General features: G+C 42.2%; 1 protein-coding gene across 6 annotated transcripts in view; it reads left to right on the top strand.

The window, feature by feature from the left end:
• Nucleotides 1-25101, top strand: part of DHRSX (dehydrogenase/reductase X-linked) — a 226647-nt gene that overhangs the window by 180778 nt on the left and 20768 nt on the right. For all 6 annotated transcript variants that reach the window (XM_043537755.1, XM_037899658.2, XM_037899650.2 and 3 more), the window contains one exon: nucleotides 5581-5788. In XM_043537755.1, the coding sequence (XP_043393690.1) occupies nucleotides 5581-5788 (208 nt within the window). The remainder of the gene's footprint in view (nucleotides 1-5580; nucleotides 5789-25101) is intronic.

Genomic DNA, 25101 nt, shown 5'->3' with positions numbered 1-25101 from the left:
CCTGCCCATCAACGAGCAGGGTCTGTCAGCGTTGCAGATGATCTGTAAAGTATTTTGAGATCCTTCTGGTTGAAGGATCTTAAAATTTGGTCAGTTTTCTTGCACAGTTTTATAAAAGGTGCTGCAGAGAGAACATAGAGAAAGTGGAGAGTACACAGAAGAGCAACTAGGATGGTGAAAGATTTGCATTGAAATTGATAGGCTCTGAGGCTAAATTCAGGGAGTTAAATATATATTGTACTACCTGGATTATAGGGGATACAATTATGATATGTGAGCCTATATGAGGAGGGAGAGGAATTTCATTAGTTAGCAAAGCCTTGGCTGGGATGATTTAGTTGGTGTTGGTCCTGCTTTGAGCAGGGGATTGGACTAGATGACCTCCTGAGGTCTCTTCCAACCCTAATATACTATGACTCTATGAAAAGTAAGACAAGAAATAATGGAATTAATAGTAGTAACTAGGTTTTCAGGACCTGTGTCAATGTTTTATTAATGTTTAATTCAAGTCCCTTTTAATGAAGGTTATTTTTACCTCATTATCATTTGATCAGAGAAAACTAATTCAATGTGTTTTCATTACTTTTATTCAAGACCATAAACAACTACGAGGTAACAAACTTATTATATTTCTCTAAAGTTCTAAACAATATGAAAATTAGATTGAGGTTACAATGTAAATCAAGTTAGTCAAATCAAGGAGTTAACAATAATACAAATTAAAATTGGTTAACTAAAAAGAAAACAATTTGAGACCAATAATTGCTCAGACAAATTGCATGAGCACATTCAGTAATCAAATTATAAAGTTAACATAATGACTGAATAGTGTACTTAGTCTTTCTGTCTCTGTGGAGTTGATTTAGCAGCTTATACTTTCCCTTGTGGAAATAATGTGTTAAGGTTAGATTCCTTTTCATACCCAGGGTGACGTCGAGTGATCTGCTTTGAACCTAGGTTAATTGATGCCCAGTGGTAACTTGTACTATGGACTTATATGCATCCACTATAACTGGTCTCTCTCTCTCTCTCTCTCTCTCTCTCTCTCTCTCTCTCTCACAGACACAGACACAGACACACACACACACCCTAAACTATAACTGCACTACTTTGACTAACTCCGTCACTTTTATTCCAATGCAATAACACTAAAAGTGGTTTTTATTCATTATTAAAAAGTCCTAGTCCACTCCTAGACCCGGCTGATACCTTTATAATGGTTGAGCTACTTTATCTATTATGTTACAGCTCAGACAATTGACTGATGTTATGACACTTTATATGATCTTCTTTATTACTATCTCACAGCTAAATACATGGTGGAACAGCTTGTTTAGCATAAATAGTGAACACATATTTCAAGGGACCATTTCAAGTGGCCACTTTACCTTGAATGGTCCCTTGAAATATGTGTTAACTGCTTATGCTAAACAATCTGTTCCATCTTGTATTTAGCTGTAACACTTTCAGTACATTTCCTAGACCTGAAGAAGAGCTCTGTGTACCTCAAAAGCTTGTCTCTCTCACCAACAGAAGTTGGTCCAATAAAAGATATTACCTCACTCACCTCATCTCTCAAAGTTGTACTGTCATTTTGTTTTTATTGCTACTTGACTTTTTCTTTTGGACAAATATAGAAACAATTAAAGAGAACGAACTGGCAAGTTAATATTATACTTCTTTACTTCCTGCAGCTGGGATGCAAATACAGCCCTTTGCTTTCCGTTTTTATTTCTTTTCTTAAATTTTCCTGGAATTTATTGGTGTTTGTTTAATTTTTCTTTAAGGGTGAAAAATCAATAAAAAACAAAAATGAAGGGCAGCTGGCGTGGGGGCAGGGTTGTCTGGAATTTCTGGTGGCTGGGGCATGGCGGAGAGGACAGGGAGGGTTACTCACAATGTGACAGTCAAGGAAGCCTCTGCTTCCTGCAGCAGTCAGGTGGTCTTGGCTGTTGGGGCCTGGCTTCCTGCACTTTTCGCTCCTCCACTGTGCAGAGGAAGCAGACAGGAACCATGCTGAAGGGCCAGCATCAGGAAGGGAGAATCATAGAATCATAGAATATCAGGGTTGGAAGGGACCTCAGGAGGTCATCTAGCCCAACCCCCTGCTCAAAGCAGGACCGATCCCCAATTAAATCATCCCAGCCAGGGCTTTGTCAAGCCTGACCTTAAAAACTTCTAAGGAAGGAGATTCCACCACCTCCCTAGGTAACGCATTCCAGTGTTTCACCACCCTCCTAGCGAAAAAGTTTTTCCTAATATCCAACCTAAATCTCCCCCACTGCAACTTGAGACCATTACTCCTTGTTCTGTCATCAGCTACCACTGAGAACAGTCTAGATCCATCCTCTTTGGAACCCCCTTTCGGGTAGTTGAAAGCAGCTATCAAATCCCCCCTCATTCTTTTCTTCCGTAGACTAAACATCCCCAGTTCCCTCAGCCTCTCCTCATAACTCATATGTTCCAGTCCCCTAATCATTTTTGTTGCCCTCCGCTGGACTCTTTCCAATTTTGCACATCCTTCTTGTAGTGTGGGGCCCAAAACTGGACACAGTACTCCAGATGAGGCCTCACCAGTGTTGAATAGAGGGGAACGATCACGTCCCTCGATCTGCTGGCAATGCCCCTACTTATACATCCCAAAATGCCATTGGCCTTCTTGGCAACAAGGGTACACTGTTGACTCATATCCAGCTTCTCGTCCACTGTAACCCCTACGTCCTTTTCTGCAGAACTGCTGCTGAGCCATTCAGTCCCTAGTCTGTAGCGGTGCATTGGATTCTTCCGTCCTAAGTGCAGGACTCTGCACTTGTCCTTGTTGAACCTCATCAGATTTCTTTTGGCCCAATCCTCCAATTTGTCTAGGTCCCTCTGTATCCTATACCTACCCTTCAGCGTATCTACCTCTCCTCCCAGTTTAGTGTCATCTGCAAATTTGCTGAGGGTGCAATCCACACCATCCTCCAGATCATTTATGAAGATATTGAACAAAACCGGCCCCAGGACCGACCCTTGGGGCACTCCACTTGATACCGGCTGCCAACTAGACATGGAGCCATTGATCACTACCCGTTGAGTCCGACAATCTAGCCAGCTTTCTATCCACCTTATAGTCCATTCATCCAGCCCATACTTCTTTAACTTACTGGCAAGAATACTGTGGGATACCGTGTCAAAAGCTTTGCTAAAGTCAAGGAACAACACATCCACTGCTTTCCCTTCATCCACAGAACCATTTATCTCGTCATAGAAGGCAATTAGATTAGTCAGGCATGACTTGCCCTTGGTGAATCCGTGCTGACTGTTCCTGATCACTTTCCTCTCCTCTAAGTGCTTCAGAATTGATTCCTTGAGGACTCGCTCCATGATTGTTCCAGGGACTGAGGTGAGGCTGTCAGGCCTGTAGTTCCCAGGATCCTCCTCCTTCCCTTTTTTAAAGATGGGCACTACATTAGCCTTTTTCCAGTCATCCAGGACTTCCCCCGGTCGCCATGAGTTTTCAAAGATAATGGCTAATGGCTCTGCAATCACATCCGCCAACTCCTTTAGCACTCTCGGATGCAGTGCATCCGGCCCCATGGACTTGTGCACGTCCAGCTTTTCTAAATAGAAGAAGTGAAGAAGGCTGCACCCTGTGAATCTGATATCCCTGTCAGAGAGAACCCCCTTCTCCCCCCGGCCCTGGGATCAGGAGAGCATTCTGTCTGGCAAGGGGACTCAATACTCGTGGGATGTAGCGTTTAGGGTTACCATACGTCTGTATTTTCCCGGACACATCCAGCTTTTTGGTTTTTAAATCGCCGTCCAGGAGGAATTTTTAAATAACTAAAAACGTCCAGGATTTTGCCATTATTATTTTTCCCCAAAGAAGAGTTGATCATTCAAGAAAGAAAGTGAATGTTGATCACTGGAGAAAGTGCCCACTTTTTCCCCCTAGCTCCCCGCGCTTGCGCCGTAAAACAGCTGTTTTGTATGGCTGGGAGGGGGATCGCGGCACGCTCAGGGGAGGAGGCTGGGCCTGGGCAGGGATTTTGGGGAAGGGGTTGGAATGGGGGTGGGGAAGGGGTGGGGTTGGGGCAGGGCTGGGGGCAGGGGGCACGAGCAAGTATTCCCCCCCGCCCCCCCCGTGGAGTGTCCTCTTTTTTGAATGTTCAAATATGGTCACCCTAGTAGCGTTCCACTCTAAGGGCCCGTTGCTGCAGTGGTCTGGTGGTCTCAGGTGCCGGGACCTGGTTCCCTTCCTGTCTTTCTCCAAGAAATTCCCAGGTCCTGCAAAAGCCAAAATTCAGATGAAAACTGTAAAATCCGAATACTAGCTTTTTCAATAGCCGGGGATTTTTCCGAGAAACATCGGTAAATACTGAAAACAAAGGGACTTGGCTGTTAGAGTCACTGTTGCTTCTGAAAGTTCCTGATTATTCACATTGTTGGCATCCAGCACTGCTAACAGTTAGATAGCTTCACTGGACTTATAAATCCGCATGAAATGAGAGTGCTTGCTAGAGGCCTATTCTTCCACCTCAAGGCTGACTAGTCAAGTGTACAGAACATTAAAAGCCAGGTATGACATGGGAAATAAAGAGTAAACAGAATTCTGAGAAACAGTTACCATTCAGTCAGCACATACTCTTCTGTGCATAACAAAACACAGAAAATCTTCCTAGGCATTACCGTTGTCTCTGTGAAGCGCTGAGAGATTAAATGAAAGGTCTGCAGTAATTACAGAAGCAGAGTTGTCATGGAAGTGGAATTCATGGAAGTGATGTTGAAACCCCAATCTGGGGGAGTATTTTCAGTGACATACCTACTAATTTGCTTGACAGTAGCATTCTTTATTCAGACAGAATTTTAAAAAATGAAGTGAAACATGACTAATCAGCAACTACTAACTAAGAAGGTTGACTTTGAGGAATTTGAATCTGAGAACTTCCAACAGCTGAATCACAGAAGGGGCACATGGGTTCTGAACATAAATGTTTTGACATAGAGTCTATCAGTTTTATGTTTGCATTACATATGCCGTTTGTCATGGGCTCCATTTAAACCGTTGTTCTAACTAGTTATCTTCCAATGTTAAAGGTTTTATGACTTCTGTAGTACAACTTTTAATTAGCTTGTCACCATACTAACCATCACACACTTTTGCCTGCCTATCCACCTGTTGTATCTTGTCATAATCCTAGACTGTGATCTGGGGCAACATAATGCATCTGTGATCAGGGCCCAATAGGTGCTGCAGTTGTATAAAGAATAAATAAATAATAGGAGGAATGAGACTGGGGCATTCTGTGGCTTGATATTTCAGCATTTCCAGGAAAAACGATACCTAAATTGTTTGCAGCACGGATTCTGATCACATGTATGTTTATCTAAGATACTTTCCATAAAGCAGTCATTGAATCTAGTGAAATAGTCACCAGAACTACAACAAGCAATCTGCTTTCAAGTGATAAGGCTTTCCTGTGCCTACTTACTGTGTTGCTGTCTACCGCATAATTTAGCAAAGTGGCAATGCATGTGATATCCGTGCTATAACATTTTTCTTCTAATTATTTTCCTCTCTTCCTCTTTTCTATGCAGATGTTCTTATTCACCCCATGGAGCCTATGCCCAAAGCAAACTTGCCCTTGTATTGTTTACCTATCGTCTACAGCATCTCATAACAGCAGATGGGAGCCATGTGACAGCTAATGTAGTAGACCCTGGAGTAGTGAACACTGAGCTCTACAAAAATGTCTGTTGGGCTACAAAAGTGGTCAAGTGGATGACAGCCTGGCTATGTTTCAAGGTACATGATTATTTTAATGATTTCGGTGTCATGTTTTTGCATTGCTAGAGCTGCAGTCTGTGCAGGACTACAGAGACTTTCAGGCTTAACATTTATGTGTTTTATTTATTATGATAGTTTCAGTGCTGATAAAGTGCACAGAACAGATAAAGTCAGTCTCTGCCCCAGAGAACTTATTTAGACGATGGAGAAAGGACAAGACACAGCGTGAGATCAAGAGGAAGGCATTACCGTCTCTTTGTTTGTAGTTACACATATGAATACTCCTGGGGGAATTCTGCACCAAAAAATTAAAAATTCTGCACACAATATTTTAAAATTCTGCATATTTTATTTGTCAAAATAACACAATATAATCACTCCAGTTTCAACTATTCTTATAATTTATCAGGTATGTCAACAATACACACAACAACAAAAAAGATTCCCCCAGGAGCAGAGAGTTAAATAAACCCCTAAGACAACCCAGTTCCAGGCGGCGTTTGCTGGAGGGAGCTGCATGGGGCACCCAAAGCACAGACATCTGCACCTCTCTCCCCACTCAGAACCCAGCCACGGGGCACCCCCAGATCCCAAACACCCACACCTCCTTCTCTTTCCCCCAGAGCCCAGCCTTGGGGCACCCCTCACCCCCCGGCCCAGACACTTACACCTCCAGAGCCTTTACGCCCCGCCCTCACAGCTTCTTTACTATCCCACCATGGGACATTGTGTGGTACGACCCTGCCCATCCCTCACCCTTTGCCCTCTCCAGTCCCCAGGAGAATGAGGATCAAGCCAGGCAGCCAGAGCCTGCAGCCTCTATCCCCCCAGGCTGTTTACTACACTCACTGCAAGCTGGGCTCTGAAGAGTCCAGCAGCCCCAAGTGGAAGCCAGCAGCTCTGCAGCCCCAATTATGCAGGGAAAACATGGAATTCTGTGCAAATTCTGCATTGCGCAATGGTACAGAATTCCCCCAGGAATAATATGGATTATTTGTACACGCAAATTATCATTACACCCAAAGAAAAAAATTAGTTTAGTGTAAGCTTATGGAATCACTTGCTAACATGGAGGCCCAAATATACAAAATGCTCTCATAAAGCACCTTCCACATCCGATCACATTCTGAGAACAAGAGGCACGCTCTAATGGCAGTGTGTGTTCTACTTGCTTATGTGATGGTGTCCATCACACTGGATGGCACTATGCAAGCACTATGTTATGTACAGGAGAGTGGAAGGAAGAGAGAGGCAGGACAAATGAAAAACGATGTGGCTCTCTTTTGAATGCATGCTTCCAGTTGCATATTGTCTTCTAGGCCTGATCTATGCTGGAAAAGTTGCAGCTGTGTGACTAAGTTGATTTAAAATCGATCTTGTTACACTGGTGCAAACCCCTAATGAAGATGCACTTAAACCAGTTCAAATGTCACTGAAATCCAATCTTTGTTAGGGGTTTGCACTGGTGTAACTACATCAATTTTAAATTGGTTTAATTACACTGGTACAAATTTTCTAATATAAACAAAAGAGCTGTGAAGAGAGAATTTTCTGCTTGTGACTCATCCCACGGCTTTGCAGGTAGGATTGGGTTAAGTGAACTAAGCCTGATTCCAATGGAAAAGTTTGTTTTCCAAATTAAAATGAACCACTTTAGATGATCTAGGAACAGATCCTCAGTCCCACAAAATAAAATAATTTAAAACTTTGATATGGAAATAGTGTTAGTTTTAATGTTTTATAAAGGGCCTGGAGTCTGAAGGAACTGCAGTAGAAACAAAATATAAACAAATAAAACCATGTTTTAGAAACACTTTATAGTGTTTTTTAAGTATAGTGTTTATTTTTTCACTTGCATACTGCTAGCAAAAATTGTAAGGGGAACACTTGTGTGAAATGCAACACAACATTCTAAAAGAATTTCATTTTGCTACATTTCATGTCTTGTCTGCCATTTCTTTTCAAAGTGCCAGACTCCAGTTTTGTTGTTTGTTTCCTTCCTACCACACTTGCTAACATTAATTTTCTTTAAGGTGTTTAAGTACAGCTCAGCGTTCCGTGCAGAGTCACAGCAAAAATTCTCTTTCTCAGAAAGGAAATAAGATATCTTATTGTTTGCAGCACTCAGTGCCACTCAGCTTTATTGTTGTGTCAAGGGACTCATTTTGGTACTATATTGACGATATTTAGAAACTAAATAGGATGTCACTGAACACATAAAGTGAGTTTGGATTTATCACAAAAGGGAACTGAGTACTTACAGCTGTAATAGTAATGCTTCCTGCAGTCCCTCATCCCCTCTTATTCCTTATATGAAATGCCAGTCTAAAAAAAATCTGCTCCTTCTTGTATTTAGCAGTGCATTCTGAGTTAGTTTCCCAGACCTGAAGAAGAGTTCTGTGTAAGCTCAAAAGCTTCTCTCTTTCACCTACAGAAGTTGGTCCAATAAAATATATTACCTCACCCACCTTGTTCCTCTAATATCCTGAGACCAACACGGATACAACTACACTATGTACATTTGAAAAAAAAAAAAAAAAGGCAAAGCTGTCTTGTTTCAATGGATGAAGGATAGATAGTGAGTTGCTTTGAAGTGCCGTACTCACAGAGTCTGAAATGAGAATCCAGCAACTGAGGGGTTGCTTTTTGAGTCAGAATGTACTTTCTTTGTTTGTAGCAATGCTGCACTTTTCCTGTAAAGTAGTGGGGGCAGAGGGAGATCAGAATAATAAAAGTTGTCTCTATGAATTTTGTCTCTCCCCCTTCATTAGCTGTCTGTACTGTACCTTACTTTACCTTCTCCTTTTTATTGCTTAATTTTTGACAACATGCTTACTTATTTGGGGCCAAATTCTGCCACTCCTTCCCACATTGAGTTGCTGCTTATTCCACATATGGTCCAATTCACTGCAGTGGGACTGTATGTACCTCCATGCAGAGAGCCAAGACAAGGGCAACATACCACTTAAGCCTTCAAAATAAATGATACGTGATAGACTTCTGATTAGGGGTGAATTTCCCCCAGAACAGTACATGAGTAATGATGGCAGAACTGGATCCCTTAGTTACACCCAACGAGAGTGGATATTATTTATTTCTTTGTGGGTTTTTTCTTCCCTCCCCCAGAATTTCATTTCTGAGTTGGTAAGTGTGAGTCTGGTTTTTAGGGTTACGTGGCAACAACACATTGAAGATGGGGAGGTTGTTATTAATATTAATATCGGGGTGAGCCTTTCATCCTAAAGGCTCTCAAAGCACTTTGTAAACATATACAGGAATTCCGTCATCCACTGTAACCTGGCACTGATGGATGTACACCCGGCCCAAATAGCTCCCAGACAGGAATTACGGAATGGTTTTGTCCCCTCTTACATTCTCTCCTTTTGTTTGTCGCCATTTTGTTTGATTCCATTTAAGGGCCCAGAAGGTTAAATAGAAAACATCCAGCTTACTGTATTACTATCTTCACTAGCATTAAATCCACTTCTTTTACATCTATGAGCCCAAACTTCTGAAGAGACAAATATCTCCTATGAGGTGCCAGCCACACTCAGCTCATCACCTCCCAGGAGACCCTCAGTACTTTGCAGCTACAGTCCCTGACCTGCCTAAAACAGGTATTTATGTGCCTGATTTTAACTCTTAAGCAGCCAAGTTTAAAAATCTGCCACTGCACATTCATTTACTTTTAAGTATTGACAACTTAAGCTGCTTACAGCATATGAAATGTTTTCTTCTGATTACTGAATAAAGCTCAGAAAAAATCTCCCTAACATTATTAAAAATTGCTCTCCAACATACTGCAGTGATGTGCACCACTGTAAAAGCATGGATCAGTGAGTATTACCAGCTTCTTTAATCTTATAAAAAATGCTAGATTAATGTCCACTCTCAGGTAGTGACTGAGGGGCTGATCCTGAGAAGTGCTGATCATCTGCCGCTCTTATATTTTCTGTCAAGGATGCCAGTCCCCACTGTAAAATTTCTTCTTTAAGTATCCTATTTCCAATACAGTTTATAGATTTTTTTTTTCTTTTCCCCCTGCAGGAGGTTTCAATACATGGTCATTACCCCTGTCACTGTGTGAGAGAAACCAAGTATTCCTCCTTTAAAATGTAAATTGATTTTCAGCCTTATGACTTGCTAGTAGACAAAGCCTGATAGAACTCTCTCTAGAGTTCAATCAGATGTTATCCCTTAAGAATCCGTAATGGATAATGGACTTCAGTTTAAAGGAACACAGCCCCAAATTGTAAAAGATAACAAATTAATAGGACAATAATTGACTAGTTAACAGGACTCTCATCAAACCCACAACTAAAATATAATCAGTTCTGTGGTCAAACACAACAACTTCAGTGAAGGATACTGGCTGAAACTCAAGCAGAGAGGTGATGCATTTTGTCCTCTCCAGAACTGCCTCTTCCCCTTTAGAATTTGAAAGTTGTTTCTAAATCCAAATGACCTAGTCTAATATAATAACTCCTTACAGAAAGAAATATTTGACTCTACCACTGTATGGAATCACTGAGGAGTCTCCATAATATCCACTTTCAAAAACAGTTCCACTGCATGGGATTTCATTGTGCTATGGTGGAAGAAACGAACTAATTTCATTGCTTTCTGCACAGCTGTAAGATTCCCAAAACTCCGTATGGTGCATTTGGTTGGACTCAGATTCCTTGCCACTAGAGCTCTAGCTGCCTTCTCTCATGCTTCATCTGTCTCAGACCACCTGTATATTCCAAGGTATCCTGTAAGGATGAAACTGAGGAAGAGGTTGCCCCTCAGTTGATTGTCCGTCACAGATTTTTGTCCCATATAAATAAGAATTACTGACTATTAAATCCAAAGCAAAGAAGAGGCTGAACATAAGCTTTCATGACCTGTATCGATTTGGGTTATTGAGGAGAGTGTAGTCAGGCATAGGGACTATAGCAGTCAGTCAGAGTGAGCTACCCCATTTCTTCCAAAACTTGAAATAAACTTAATTTTAGGGGTTTGTTTGTTTTCTTTGTTTTCTTCACTTGTTTCTAAATTATTGTTAAGAAATCTTACAAATGCTCAAGTGATGCTGGAAAACAGAATCCAAAAAAACTGGATTTATCTTTCATGCCATCAGAATTTTTGCACAAGACTTAGAATCACATTTGCTATTCAGAATGAGGCACTTTTTCCTTTTGGCACTCTGAATGTAGCAAATGCATTTCAGCTTCCTGCTTGAGGTGTTAGAAGACAAGCAAATCACCACATATTAATAGCAGCTGTACAGAATTAGAATAATTAAATTCTACAGCTGAAAGTAACAATACATCAGCATCAAAACCCACTCTCTAGGAGTGTCTGTCCCTACAATATCATGACTCTTTTTACCCTGAAATATGGCCTAAGGAAACCCAAGATAAATCTACATTTTTTGTACAATGTAAAATGGCTTCTGGTTAAAAGTTTGCAAGGATAAATGGATGAAAGTTATAAACAAGTGAGGAGTGTATTGACAAAGCTTTAGTCTTTTATAAAAGATTTTTATTGTTAACTTTTGTGTGGTAAAGGATAAACTCTCAGATTCATTTGATTTTTACCAATGCAAGTTTTTCAACATACCTGAAAAGATACAATTCCCATAGAAATCAATGAAGAAATGCTCTTTGTAGTGCCCTAATGGATGGGCAGTAGTTGACAGGATATGGCACAGAGAACATTTAAAACATTACAGCAGGTGCCAAAGATTATTATCTCTTTGAAGAGAAGACACATGAAGTTCTTCTGATGGTGAAAACATTTTCATATTCAGAATTATAGAAGTTAGAGATGGGGAAGACTTACTCGATCATTTAGTCCACCCTCCTGCCAATGTGGGATTGTTTTCAATCACACATTTTCTAGTGAGTGTTCAGTCTATTTCCAATCAGTGGGGCTTCTGCCAGAGTTGATGATGAAAGTGGAACTATAGCTAATGGAACAAGATCATTTGGAATGGATCAAATAGAGTTTCAACTTAGCAACTGAACTCAAAACGATCATTTAATGAAACTTATGGGCAATAAGCATTTAGAAGAGACTACTCTAAACGTTCCTTTGTTTCTCTGAAGAAGGATTGTGTAGAAATGCTGTATTGGAAATGCCAATTCAAATACAGCATTTTAGGAACATGGATAAAAGAACAGGGTTTGGGGTAAATCTGGATAAGATCTAGCCACAAACAAGACTATATGGAACAGAGTTTTAAAAACAAATAAGGAATATCCATGGCTATTACTAAATCTAAATGAGTGTCTATATAGCAAGTTAATTATTTTTTCCCTGAGGAATGCATCTCCTCATGCTTTCCCCTTCTGGTAGCAAGTGGCTCAAAAAACTAAGTTTTAGCTTCTAACTGCCTCTTTGTGTGTGTCTGTACACATAGTGCCCTTCTCTGGGTCACTTTGTGAAACAGAGGATTTCCAGTTGCTGTTGTGTTACTTCCTCTCTCCATTCTCCAGATAGAAAGTGTTATCTTTTCTGTAATATGTCTGGTCTCTGCTAGGAAGCCTCCAAAACAAAATGCAAGGCTATCCCTGACTTCAAGCCTTCTCCAGGATCATGCTTCTGCTCCACCACCAGGACAGCTTAGTTTTTAGAGATCTGTGACATTATTCATTCAAACGACATTAACAATGCAGTAGGTATTGTGGCAACAATACTATAATTACATGTTCTCATAGTTGTGTGTGTCTAACGCTTTGCAATGCAGTGTGCTCTGGTAAAGAGCTACCATCTTTTTCAGGCAAGTTTCATTTCATTAAGACTTTATTAGAATGCTGTCCCAGTGGCCTAGTGGCAGTATTCATATTTTAATTTTTATTTAAAATGTTAGAAAAAGACACCTAGGACCTTGCAACGTGCCCTAACATCTTCAGTTAATTATACAATGCAATAAAATCCCAGCAACATTAAAATAACCATTCCAACAGGAACTCAACATCATACTGCATACTCCAAAGCAGGAGTTTCCTAGTCTAACTCAGGCAGGGAAGCTGCAGATAGTGCTGGCCTCCAGCTCCCGAGGTAATAGAAGGTGTTTTACATTTTAATCCATTGGCCAAAGGGCAGAGAGTGCTTGCTACTAGGCTCTCCCATTAGGACAGCTGCCAGGACAGCACCTGTGGAGATGGAGAGCGAGCCACCCAGTATTCCTCTAACTGAAACGTCCAGCCACAGAGAAGAGGGAGAGTATCAGCGAGTCTTCACTGCACTCCATCAGGAGGCACAACTGTGAGGCAGGGGAAAAAGCCATTGGCCTCTCACTAAAAAATCCTGTCATGCTACCCTGAGTGGAGGAGCAGTTCTGGGACAACATCATCAAAAGTAGGGAAGATGCAGAGGAATAGTTTGGATGGGGTGTGTGCAGACAGAAACTACATGAAGGTGTGGTGTGATCTACAGGTTTGCTGAGACAAGTAGGTGAGGTAATATCTTTCATTGGGCCAACTTCTGTTGGTGAGAGAGATAAGCCTGCCAGCTTACACAGAGCTACAGGTTTGCTAGCATTCGTTTGGGCACGACTTGCATAACTCACCTACTGTGTTGCCACTTACAAATAGTGCAGCCAGGCCAAATTGATGCTGATAAAACGTATTCCATCTGCGCATGCCACTTATTTGACAGAAAAAATATTTTTGGAATGTTTTGGAGAGTTACTGGCACCGTTTCTCACCTCCCGCCCCGTGTCTCTGTGCCTGTAAAGCCTGGTGCCTTAGTTACCATGAATCCAAGTGTACAGGGCTCAAAGCATGACAGAAAAAAAACTCTATATGTAATCTAAAATAGCGTTTCTATAGATAAACAGACAAAACTCTGAATCTTTATCTCAGGCCTTCAAGGAGAAGCAGCAATTGCTGGGTTCCACTGGAAAGTAGAGAAATTCCCTTTTCCAGTGATTCCAAGTTTCCATGTCTGGTCTTACAGCGCTAGACATTAACCCTATCACTTTTGTTGAAATAGAAATATTGGTACAGGACTGAATCTAGTCCATTCTGGGCACGAGGCAGGTATAATTCAGGGTGGGGTGGGGGTAACTTCCACACTTGCAGAGGAAGGAGTAAACATTTAAATCTAGATAATACTTAATCCTGCCATGAGTGCAGAGGATTGGACTAGATGACCTCTCAAGGTCCCTTTCAGTTCTGTGATTCTATGATTTTCAGGCCAAGTTGTTGTTTTTTTTTTTAAATAGTGGCTTTTTGAAGCTCTGTTGGGGCTTGGAATGCCAGATTCAGCTATCCTTGGACTTAATTTGTAGGTTGCTGCCGGTGAGGCAATCAAAGGTGAATATAAATAAATTGATCACAAGGAGATATTACACTGGTCATCCTTGAAAACTTATGCATAAACTATTCAGTGAATACTTACGTATAACAGATACATTTGTAAAAATTAGGCTCAGTTTGCACATGATTTGTGAACAGGAAAAAAAGCTAAATTCACAAGAGGTGATTTGACCAGTTTTCCCTGGAGTAAAGATAATAGAAATTACTTCCACAGAAGATTAATTGCAAGCCCCAAACAAAACCATTTACATTGTGACCATGTGAAAACAAAAAAGGCTATTAAAGTACTGAAAGATCAGATAGGTGGCTGAGTTAAATATATTGTAAGAAATGGCAAATAATAAGCCAAATTCTGTTCTCAGTTAAACTCACTGAAGCTCATGGAGTTTCACGGGTGTAACTGAGTACAAAATTTGGCCCAATATCTCTAGCTGTGTGTTCCAAGAGTACCATAATCCTGGGCATCCCATAGTTACAAGTAGTCAATACACATATTGGCAGGTGAGTGTTAACTTGTCAGTTTATATGCATTACTACACTGTTCAAATATTTCCTTCAAAATATATCAGTGTCTGTAAGTCTTCAGAGGGCACATAGTTACATTTGGCAGTCCCAGTTTTAGTGCTGGAAAGCGTAAGCTCACAAATGAGCTGCATTAACATGTTCCAGCTGTGTGGGAGGAAATGCAGGTCACAAATGACAGAGGATTTGCATGAGTCCTAAAGAACATACAATAAAACCACAATGTGCTTGCACAGCTTCCCAGGGATGGAATTTACAATGGTGCTGGTTGTGGCTCTTTCAGACTGAGCTAGTTCTCTGTCACTGAATGAGATAGAGATGTCTCTCCTAGTGCAGTGTCTAGACATGCTTTTAAAAATTAAGAGTTGTCCAAAATGTTTGGGGTATTTTTAGTTTGCTGTCTTGAGCTATGGAGCTTGTAACCTTTGACCTAAAATCCTTTCTTCATTTTACTAATGGTTTAGCCAAGGGTGGTGCATATGTTTTGATACATGATATTATTCTGATTCTAATGTAACCTTATTCAATATCTTTGTCTGCTGAGCTTTTAGGAAGCATTGCTTTCCGAAATAACTCTGTGATATTACTTGCAGCGTATTGTGTTCAGATGATTAAAGGCAGAAAGAGAGAGACTCTCAGTTTTGGAATTTAATCTGTTGAAAATAAGATGAGCCATTCAAAGTAAGTTTTAAAGAGTAGCTTTGCTCTGAAGAGTGGCTGTAAAGATGGCATAGTGGAACGCCATGTTTACTGTCCATATCCAATGTATTCACTTTACAAACATGCCAGACCTGTAAACTTAGCCTGCAGTTAACTTCCCCATGTAGACAAGTCCATAGTAAAGTAAACAATCAGGCTGATGATGCACAAAACAGAATAGAATTCAGCTCACAATCATCTTTCTTTTGACTCTTGTAGAAGCAGTGTTTACCCAGTCTGGCTCTTGGGCTTGCCACTGCCTTGGTTTCTCTAATTAAGAAAACTTTGCACTGTGGGTGTTTTCTCAGTAACTCTCCACTTTTGGGAGTCTGGTTTATTAGCGTAAAGTTCAAAATAACACAAAAGTTTCACCAAACCTTACTAGCCGGCTCCTCTCTCTACAGACTTGCACTTCCCAGGCTGTCCCCTGGGAACTAACGTGTATGTCTCTATGCAATGCATCATGTGACCCTTTTATGTATCTGTTCTACCCTGGCACCAGTGCAGCTGAGCCCCAACCCCCTTAAAGGGCCACCTCTCCCTTTGACAGCTCTACAGAGTAACAGAAGTTAAAAAGGGGAAAAATGTATTTTTGCCACTGTTGATGCTGAAAGTAGATCTGGTAAGTCAGAAGGTGGCAGTTTTATCTAATCACTTTTCTGAATAATTTTCACTGTAAATGCAGTTGCAACCATACATTCAGTCCTCAGTCAGTTTTCATTCAGGCCGAGCCTCTTTTTCGGCTACTGTAACGGCCTACATACTGTAAATGTGTCCTTCTCCCAGTGCTTTGGCTGTGTAACCTCTTTCTGAAAGGTCTGCACTGCATTAAGTCAAATATGAACTGCTGAATGGGTCATAGATTTCCAACTTTTTAAAAAGTAATAGACTATAAAATGTGTTTATGGCAAGATGTTTAGATTTGTCATCTCTGGGTCACTAAATATACTTCAAGAAGAGGATCTAAAGGAGATGTGGTACCGTCAGTGCTCCCACACTGTACTAGCATGTGTGATGATGTAGCTGTGGTTTTCTGCTTATACTCATACTCTCAACACTAAAATGAAAGGCATCTGAAGCGTCAGAATTTAGAGGCTGGGATATAGCAGGATTGTGGCAGTGCTACAGTGGTTGCCATAAAAAGCCAGCATTTACCAGTGGAATCCTGTGCAAGTCACTTCCTATTCTAAGAGCCATTCTTTGATAGTTGTCGGCAAAGGCTGACATTTTAACAGTATCTACTGCCAGCATATATCATAAATGGGGGAATTGACAAGCACAAAGGTGTTTATTGACTTGTCATAAACCAAAATAAATAGGGGTAAGTTTTGTTTTCTTCTCTCATGCTGGGAATCCTTCTCTTTATGATCACATTGTTTTCTCTGCCATTCTTTCATTGCCTTTTTGACCAAAAAGGGGGGAAGGATGCTTTTAGTAAGGCCCCAAGTAAATATTTAGGCACCTAAATAAGTACCCTGATTTTCAAACCAATCAGCTCCTCCTTTTGAAAACCTCAGCCAAATGTCCTGCTTATTGGCCTATCTCATCTCTCTCTGTTGTGCTTTTCGGAATAATAGTTCTTCCTGTTGGCAATTGACAAGAAGAGCTGGTTCCCACAGTACTGATATAGAACCATAGTGGAAAGTAGTGGGCTACGTGAACAGAGATCTGAGTTGAGCAGCTTTCAACCAAAGTAGGAACTTTTATTGTTCATTTTCAGGTGTAAAGAAAGCTGTGGACATTACATAGAACAAATTTGTCTCAGTAAACTGGGATGCGTGGCAGCAGTAGGTACTTTTGCCTTTTTCACTTCCTATTTGGATTACCATAATGTGCTCCTGGAGATTGGGCAGTCCTTGGAGGTTCCTTAGAAACTTCAGCTAGCGCATAATTCAGAGGCCAAGCTGTGTGGAGGGGTTGATTGCAGGTTGATTGAAATACATTAGTGCTCCCATAAGCTTCCCTGGTTTGCTGTTCATTACCAGGTGTAGGTCAAGTGCTGATCTTGATCTTCCAAGACTTATGTAGTTTGATTTGTGGCTCCCTGAAAGACTGTAGCTCTTCTAGTACCCTGCTGTGACACTTGAGGTCAGCTCATGAACTCTGGCTAACCGTTGCTAGAGTGGACTGCCTGAGGGTTAAAGGGAGGTGTTTGTCCAGTATCCTTAACTCTGGAATCACGTCTCTCAGTGGGCTGAATAAGCCTGCATTTGTTAACCTCCAGAGCACCGAGAAAACACCATCATTGTGTTCAGGCTTTTTTATGAGAGGCTGGGAGAGGTATTTTTATGTTCTTGTTTTAGTACGGTGAGTCTGCTTCATTTGAAATGATGCTTGTAACACTAAATCTTGAGTCGTTTTTATATACACACAAAGAATTGGTGATGGACACGTTTAAAAAACTGAAAAATAAATGTGCTGCTTCAGTGGTTTTTAGGGTGGTTTTTAAAAACATGATACTATAATTTAAACAGGGCAGGGTGAGTTTATAGCCTCTCGTGGGCCCTTGGACTCCAAGTTATAGGCCTGTGGTAAACCCCTGGCTACTGATCCCTTATGACAGGTAAGATGTATTAACAGTCCACAGACTTACCTGAGCTATATGTTTGTCCTCCGATGTAAATCCATGTCTAGATTTAAAAATGATAAATCCTTTGGATTATACTGAAAATTTGAACGGTCAAGAAATAAATGGTGCACTAGACTGAGGCATAGGTCTCTTAAACGGCCCTAAATTTAAATGCAATTCACTAATCCCTCATGCACTTTTCATTGCTCTTGGCAGCATGTAGGGTTTCTCTTATATTTGTGATGGAAACATCTGTTTACGAATCATGTCACTGAGATATGCATCTTCCTTATTGGTTCTCCAAGGTATGAGATAAATAGGCACAGTTCCTCTGGCAAACATCACTGCATTGCAGACTAATTTGCACCAGGAAATTTTTGTTCCTGTACATTTCTCTGCTGCGTAAAAAAAATCACTTATTTTCACATAGGGTAGCCATGAGATATCACAGTGGAATACATGTAGCTCTAGTTCTCTATTTGCCTTACTCCTGGTATCAGCTTGTATCTCTGGTTGATGGTGAATATGTATTAACAGAGCTTTGCAGGCATTTTATTACAACCATTACACAATGCCATTATCATGGAATAAGATATGAATCTCAAACTCAGCAGGCTAAGGCATTCTGCGTGTTCTGGTGGTCCCTCTCAATTATCAGTAGATTCTAGGTAGTTTTCATGTTCAAGTATTACTGTTATATTCAGTTGTTTTCCATATACTGCATTTTCTCCATGAACTGAGTCATTTATATTTTTTTACCATATGCTAAACAGGAATGTGACCTGTCATTCTAATGTGGCAAATATATATATGAAATTTAAGTCACCTACAAAACTAAAGAATATTCCAGTATAAACTTAGTTATTGCACTGAAGACAAAGCCTTGAGAATGCTGGCAGCTTACACAATCCTTTAACTTCCACATACTATTTGTCATTGTCAGTGCAAATTATGGAGCAGAAAGCTTGCAATTATCCTCCAGTTAATGTACTTTCAAATCAAAAGAAAGGGCAGATCTGTGGTACATCTGACAAGCAATCAGCTCACCTTCATTCCAAGCAACCAAAAAAAGCTCTTCAGTGGGGCTTTTTAATTATGAAATACGTCGTGCCAGGTCTGCTAACAACACTTAGAGCAAGAAAGGTGACCGTAACTTTTTCTTTAAATTAAGCCAGAAGCTTGGGAGCAGACAGTGCAAGGTGCCCAGATATGTGCTTTGTGGTAGTATAGTAGCTTCCTGCCCTGCCCTTCACATTATGAATGAATTAACAAAGAACCAAAAACAGGGCATTGCAGTATTATTGATATTCTTCTCTCAGGTTAATACCCGCTAGCCTGCTACATTTGATACCATTCGGAAATAGTGAAGAAGTACAGCTTTTGTGTGTAGACAAGACCTGTGTTTGAAATGTACATTATTGACAAACCCATGGGTATCATTTTTCATTTGATATATTTGCCTAATTATTAAAACTCAAACTCAAATTTGATTATATTGACAGAGAAGATCATAACAGTTACACCTAATTCCTGAGACTCTTTACTAATTAAAGACAAATTTAATACAAACATTTGTACTTAAACATTATATTTTAAAATTTCTGAGCAGTGTTTCTGCATTGTGCTAGATCATTTATGGATTTTTACAGAGTATTCCCAGCATTTCTTTAAACTAGAAGAGCAGTCATTTTTTTAAAAGACCAAACAGCTTTTTCCCTCTCTTGTCTTATATTTACAGTTATATTTTTTCTTGTCAACGTTGTGACTATCAGGAAAGTATCCAGGGGGAGATTTTCAAGGGCACATGTAAAATTAAGTATACAACTCCTGTTGCCCTCCAGTGGGAATTGGGCACCTAACTGACCTTTGTACCTTTGAAAATCTCCCCCTAAGACCAGATGTTGATACCATATTATAGTTCAGTGCAGATGTTAACCAAGAAGTTGCCTGTGCACTAGCAGATATTTACGTTCTAAATAATATAGATAAAGGCCTGATTGGCCTGGTGAGTACTTGGATGGCAGACCTACAAGAAAATACCTGAAAGGCCTGATTCTCATGTTGCCTTGAACCTGGAGTCAGTTATAACTGGGAACTGTGTGTGAAAAATTCTACTAATGTTGTAAGTGAGCAGAGAATTCTAATTTGGAAGCTTTTTTAGTTTTATGACCGCTTTGCACTGGATTCACATAGGTGTAAATGACCACCCAAGATGGAAGGCCGTATTAGAGAATTAGGCCTATTATACTTTAAGAAGTGGTGGTGATGATTCAGAAGGTAGCAGAGCACCTACTAAGTCAGTGATAAACCTCTGTTCCAGGATACTCTTAGGGCATGGCTACACTTGCAGATGTAGAGCGCTTTGAGTTAAACGCGCCTTCGGAGAGCGCAGTAGGGAAAGCGTTGCAGTCTGTCCACCCAATAGCTGCAAGCGCACTGGCGTGGCCACATTTGCGGCACTTGCAGCGGCATTGGGAGCGGTGCATTATGGGCAGCTATCCCACAGAGCACCTCTTCCCATTCTGACGCTGTGGCTTGTGGGAAGGGGGCGGGGCATTCTGGGTCCTGTCCCAACACCCCATGATGCATCGGTTCGCATCCCAGGAATCCCTGTGCTTCCATCCACATTTCGCCCCATCTTTCAACATTTTTTGTACTGCATGCTCTGTCTTCCCTTTTGTCCTTCCCTGCGGGAATGGAGCCCGAACTGCTGAGGAATATGCTGACAAGTCTCGCCAGCACGTCACTTTTGGCAGTCGAGTTATTCCTTATGATCCAAAGTGACAGTGAGGGCTCCAATGATGATATCAACTCGAGTAAAGCATAAAACAAGAGTTTGCTTGTGGTATTCACGGACACGCTCACCACTGGAGAACGCTGCTTTTGGGCTCGGGAAACAAGCACTGAGTGGTGGGATCACGTCGTCATGCACGTCTGGGATGATGAGCAGTGGCTGCAGAACTTTCGGATGAGAAAAGCCACTTTCGTGGGACTGTGTGATGAGCTCGCCCCCACCCTGCGGCGCAAGGGCACGAGATTGAGAACTGCCCTGATGGTGGAGAAGCGGGTGGCATCGCAATCTGGAAGTTGGCAACTCCAGACAGCTACCGATTTGTTGCTAACCAGTTTGGAGTGGGAAAGTCAACCGTTGGAATAGTGTTAATACAAGTTTGCAGGGCCATTAATCGCATCCTGCTCAGAAGAACCTGACTCTGGGTAACGTGCATGACATTGTGGCTAGCTTTGCACAAATGGGTTTCCCTAATTTGGGAGGGGCGATAGATGGCATGCATATTCCAATTCTGGCACCAGCCCACCTAGCCTCAGAGTACATTAATCGGAAGGGGTATTTCTCTATGGTTCTCCAGGCGCTTGTGGATCACCGTGGGCATTTCATTGACATTAATGCAGGCTGAACCGGAAAGGTGCATGACTCAGTTATATCTGTATGCTGTACCCTCCGTAACATTTGTGAAGGGAAGGATGAACGATTCACTCAGGCATGGAACTCGGAGAGTCAGCAGGGCTATTAGAGGGGCCCAGCGCAGGGCTGCAAGGATTAGGGATGCCTTAGGGGAGCAATTTGAGGCTGAAAGCCACCAGTAATGTCTGGTGCCCTGCACGGGAGTGAAATGCAGTGGTTCCAATATTAGTAGGAATCTGTGTTTGCAAAGCTGACTTGCAGTGCCTGTTTCTTTCCTGGGCTAAGGTATCTTTTACTTTATGCAATAATAAAGAATATTTTCAAAGCCAAAAAATACATTTATTGAAAAGAAAATTCATTTATTGAAAAGAAATGTTGGAGATTGGTCCTGCTGTGAGCAGGGGGTTGGACTAGATGACCTCCTGAGGCCCCTTCCAACCCTGATATTCTATGATTCTATGAAACACAACTGCTTGGGAAACAGAAAGGGGAAGGGGGTGGTGTGGGGCACGGTACAATCACAGATTTGTGAATGCCCTGTTGTCATACTCAGCCTTCCTGTCTGGAGTGCTGTGCAAAGAGTGCTGCACTTCGGGATGGCTATACTGCATGGTGATGGGGGTTGAGTGCAGTGGGTGAGGGTCGTAGTTTTCAGGGCTGGGTGGGGAAGCTACAGGTGTTGGAGGCAGCTGGTGGCGGTAAGAACCTGGATGTTGGGGTAAGTGGGTTGGAGGTGACATGGGAGCACAAGGGAAAGCGTTTTGGGACAAGGGCTGCGGGGGGGGGGGGGGGGGGCAGGCACGGTAATGCTCCGCCTGCATGGCTACGAGCGCCTGGATAGAGTCCGCTTGGCGCTCCATTATGCTTATCAGCCAATCCGTGCTTTGCTGCTGGAGCACCGCGCTTTTGTGCCGGCGCTCCTCATTCTGCTGGCGGATCCTCCTTTCACTATCCCGCCACTCCTGCACGTTTTGATTTTCATTACTTGAATGCTGCATTATTTCATGCAACATGTCTTCCTTGCTTCTACGTGGCCTCTTTCTGATTCTTTGGAGTCTTTCGGCCAGTGATAACATGGATTGGATGGCTGAGATCTCAAGGTTGCATCTGTAAAGGCAAAAATGCAACACTAAACAGAGGCAGCATTGTTCACACCAGACAGAGCAATGATTCCCCCATACTTAAGGGCAAGCACAGTCTACACAACAGCATAATTTGCCCATCCCCAAGTGAGCTCACATAACCCACAGGAGCCCCAAAATGATGAGTAAGCACAGGGTCAAGCATGACTGATTTTCACAGCTGTACTGTCCTCTGGGTTTCTGTGCCTTGGGGAGAGCCAACAACTGCAGGGGGCCCCTATACTGAACACTGTCCCCACATTTTCCACAGGAGTTCATCCTGGAAGATATCTCGCTGCTGAGGGTGACCTGGGAAGCAAGGGAGTGTCTTCTACTGCAATGCAGCTTCCGCCCTGACACATATGCAGCTTGCCTGTGTGCAGTAAGGGTCCCCCCCACCCCGCATGGCTCAGTGGCGCGGACAAGTTAGCCTTGCTGGGACAAGGACCACAGTGGCTCTCCCGAGAAACCTGCGCAAGCGCATTGCCCAGGTTCTGGATGAGACCTTTGAAGAGATCACTGAGGCTGATTACCCCGATGTGAGAGAGCACATCAACACCCTCTTCCGAATCTAGGCATGCATGCAGCCCTAACCCTCCTCGCCCCAAGAGCCCGGACCGAATAACTTCCTTCCCAAAATAAAAGCCACTTACTGGGAACCTCTTTTGGTGTTTCCCCAAGCACCAGCTGCTGCGACTGGCTACCTTCCTCCTGGCTTGAGAACAGCTCCTGCTGTATGCATCTAGGGATTCCGGGGCGTCTTCCTCTGCCTCAGCACCCTCACTCCCACTTTGCTTCTCCTCCTCCTCCTCCTGCCTTGTTGAACTGGGCTCTAAAGTGTCCATGGTGGTACTTGGAGTGGAGGTGGGGTCGCTCCAAAGTATTGCGTCCAGCTCTTTGTAGAAACGGCAGGTCGCAGGGGCAGCACTGGAGCGGCTGTTTGCCTTGCGGGCTTTACAGTAGGCATTCTGCAGCTCCTTCCCTTTAACCCTGCACTGCAGAGCGTCCCGGTCGTGGCCCCTTTCCATAATGTCCCTTTATATCTGCCCAAAGGTATCGTAATTCCTACAGCGGGAGTGCAGCTGGGACTGGACAGCTTCCTCCCCCCAAACACTGATGAGGTCCAGCACCTCGCCATTGCTCCATACTGGGGATCGCCTGGCGCGTGGAGGCATGGCCACTTGGAAAAATTCGCTGAGAGCACTCCACACCTGGCTGAGCAAACAGGAAGGGGATTTTCAAAATTCCCAGAGAATTTAAAGGGCGGGTCTGACAGTTGGTTACCTGAGGGCAGGGCAGTAGAGTTCAAGTGATGACCAGAGTGGCTAGAACAGGCATTGTGGGACACTTCTGGAGGCCGATCAGAGTGCACTAACAGACCTGGGTGTCCAGACTGGTGCTGGGGCACTCCAGCGGGGGCGCACTAAACGTTATTCCACTCGCTGAGGTGGAGTACCAGAAGTGCTCTAGCCACGGAGTCAGAGCACTCTACATGCCTTGCCAGCGTGGACAGGTAGTGAGCTAGTGTGCCCAGGGCTCCTTTAATGCGTTCTAACTCGCAAGTGTAGCCAAGCCCTTAGGAGCCATTAGGCCAGATTCACTGACACTCCAGTGGTTTTGTGCCATTCAAGCTATTCCAAGCAGTGGACCAGTGCATCTGGGACATTGCTTTGCTGGAGAGGCCTGTCTTTCAGAAAAGACATAGGACCGGATTCATAAAGTCATAGATTCCGAAGTCAGAAGTGTCCACTGTGGTCACCAGATCTGACTTCCTATATAACCCAGGCCATAGAAATTCCTCCACACTGTGTTATTCCAGGTTCATGCTGAAATAACTCCATTGGCTTCAGAGGAGGAACACCAACATAAAACTCGAGTAATGCAGTGATGTGCCACGCCTATAAAAATTGAAGTCCATTTCGTGGTCATTAAACATCCCTCGGAATAAACAGTGCAACACAGAGTGCCAAATCCACAATATCACAGTGACACTTCTAAGCAGTCCTGCCACTGAGATTGATCAGCTGCAAATCACATAGGTTCATTTATGTTTCAAACTAATGTTCAGTTGTTATATATTTGCAGCATCACAGCAAAGAAAAAAATGCACCTCAATCTAAGAAGGAAAGCAAATATTACTGTAGAACTCTTAAATAGCGTGCATATTGCGTGTGGGTGTAGCTTCACATGCTTCATGGCTTCAGAAATTATTTATGAATTAGAGCCATTTTTTTTCTCAGAATGGAGCTCCTACTCGTTAAGCACAGTCATTATCAATGATTAGCTTTAAAGTTATTTTCATGCACCAGTGGTTCAGATTAAGAAAAATAAGTAACTTATTTTACAGCAACCTGTAACAGCTGTATAGTATTTATTAATAGCTGACGGGTTCTTTGGATTTCTTTTTAATTACTATTGAAAAGAAATCATCAACCTTTTAAATTGCTACAAATCCCAGAATGACTAGAACAGTCTTTGTTCTTTAAATGTCATGTTATCTCAGGACAGAGCTGCAAAAAGATGAATTTGTCAGTTTGATGCTGATATAATTTGCAGGTACTCAGGGTACATGGCTCTCCTTTTAATCCCAGTTGTGCTGATTTCTGTGTAGTAGACAATACATTACTTTTTCTGATGAAATTATGAGAATAGTGATTTAGCAAGGAGGAATAATTAAAACTGTTTGT

Source organism: Chelonia mydas, chromosome 1 (assembly GCF_015237465.2).
Source record: "Chelonia mydas isolate rCheMyd1 chromosome 1, rCheMyd1.pri.v2, whole genome shotgun sequence".
Lineage (NCBI taxonomy): Eukaryota > Metazoa > Chordata > Testudines > Cheloniidae > Chelonia > Chelonia mydas.
Note: the sequence above shows the minus strand (reverse complement) of the source record. Positions and strands in the feature narration are given on the sequence as shown.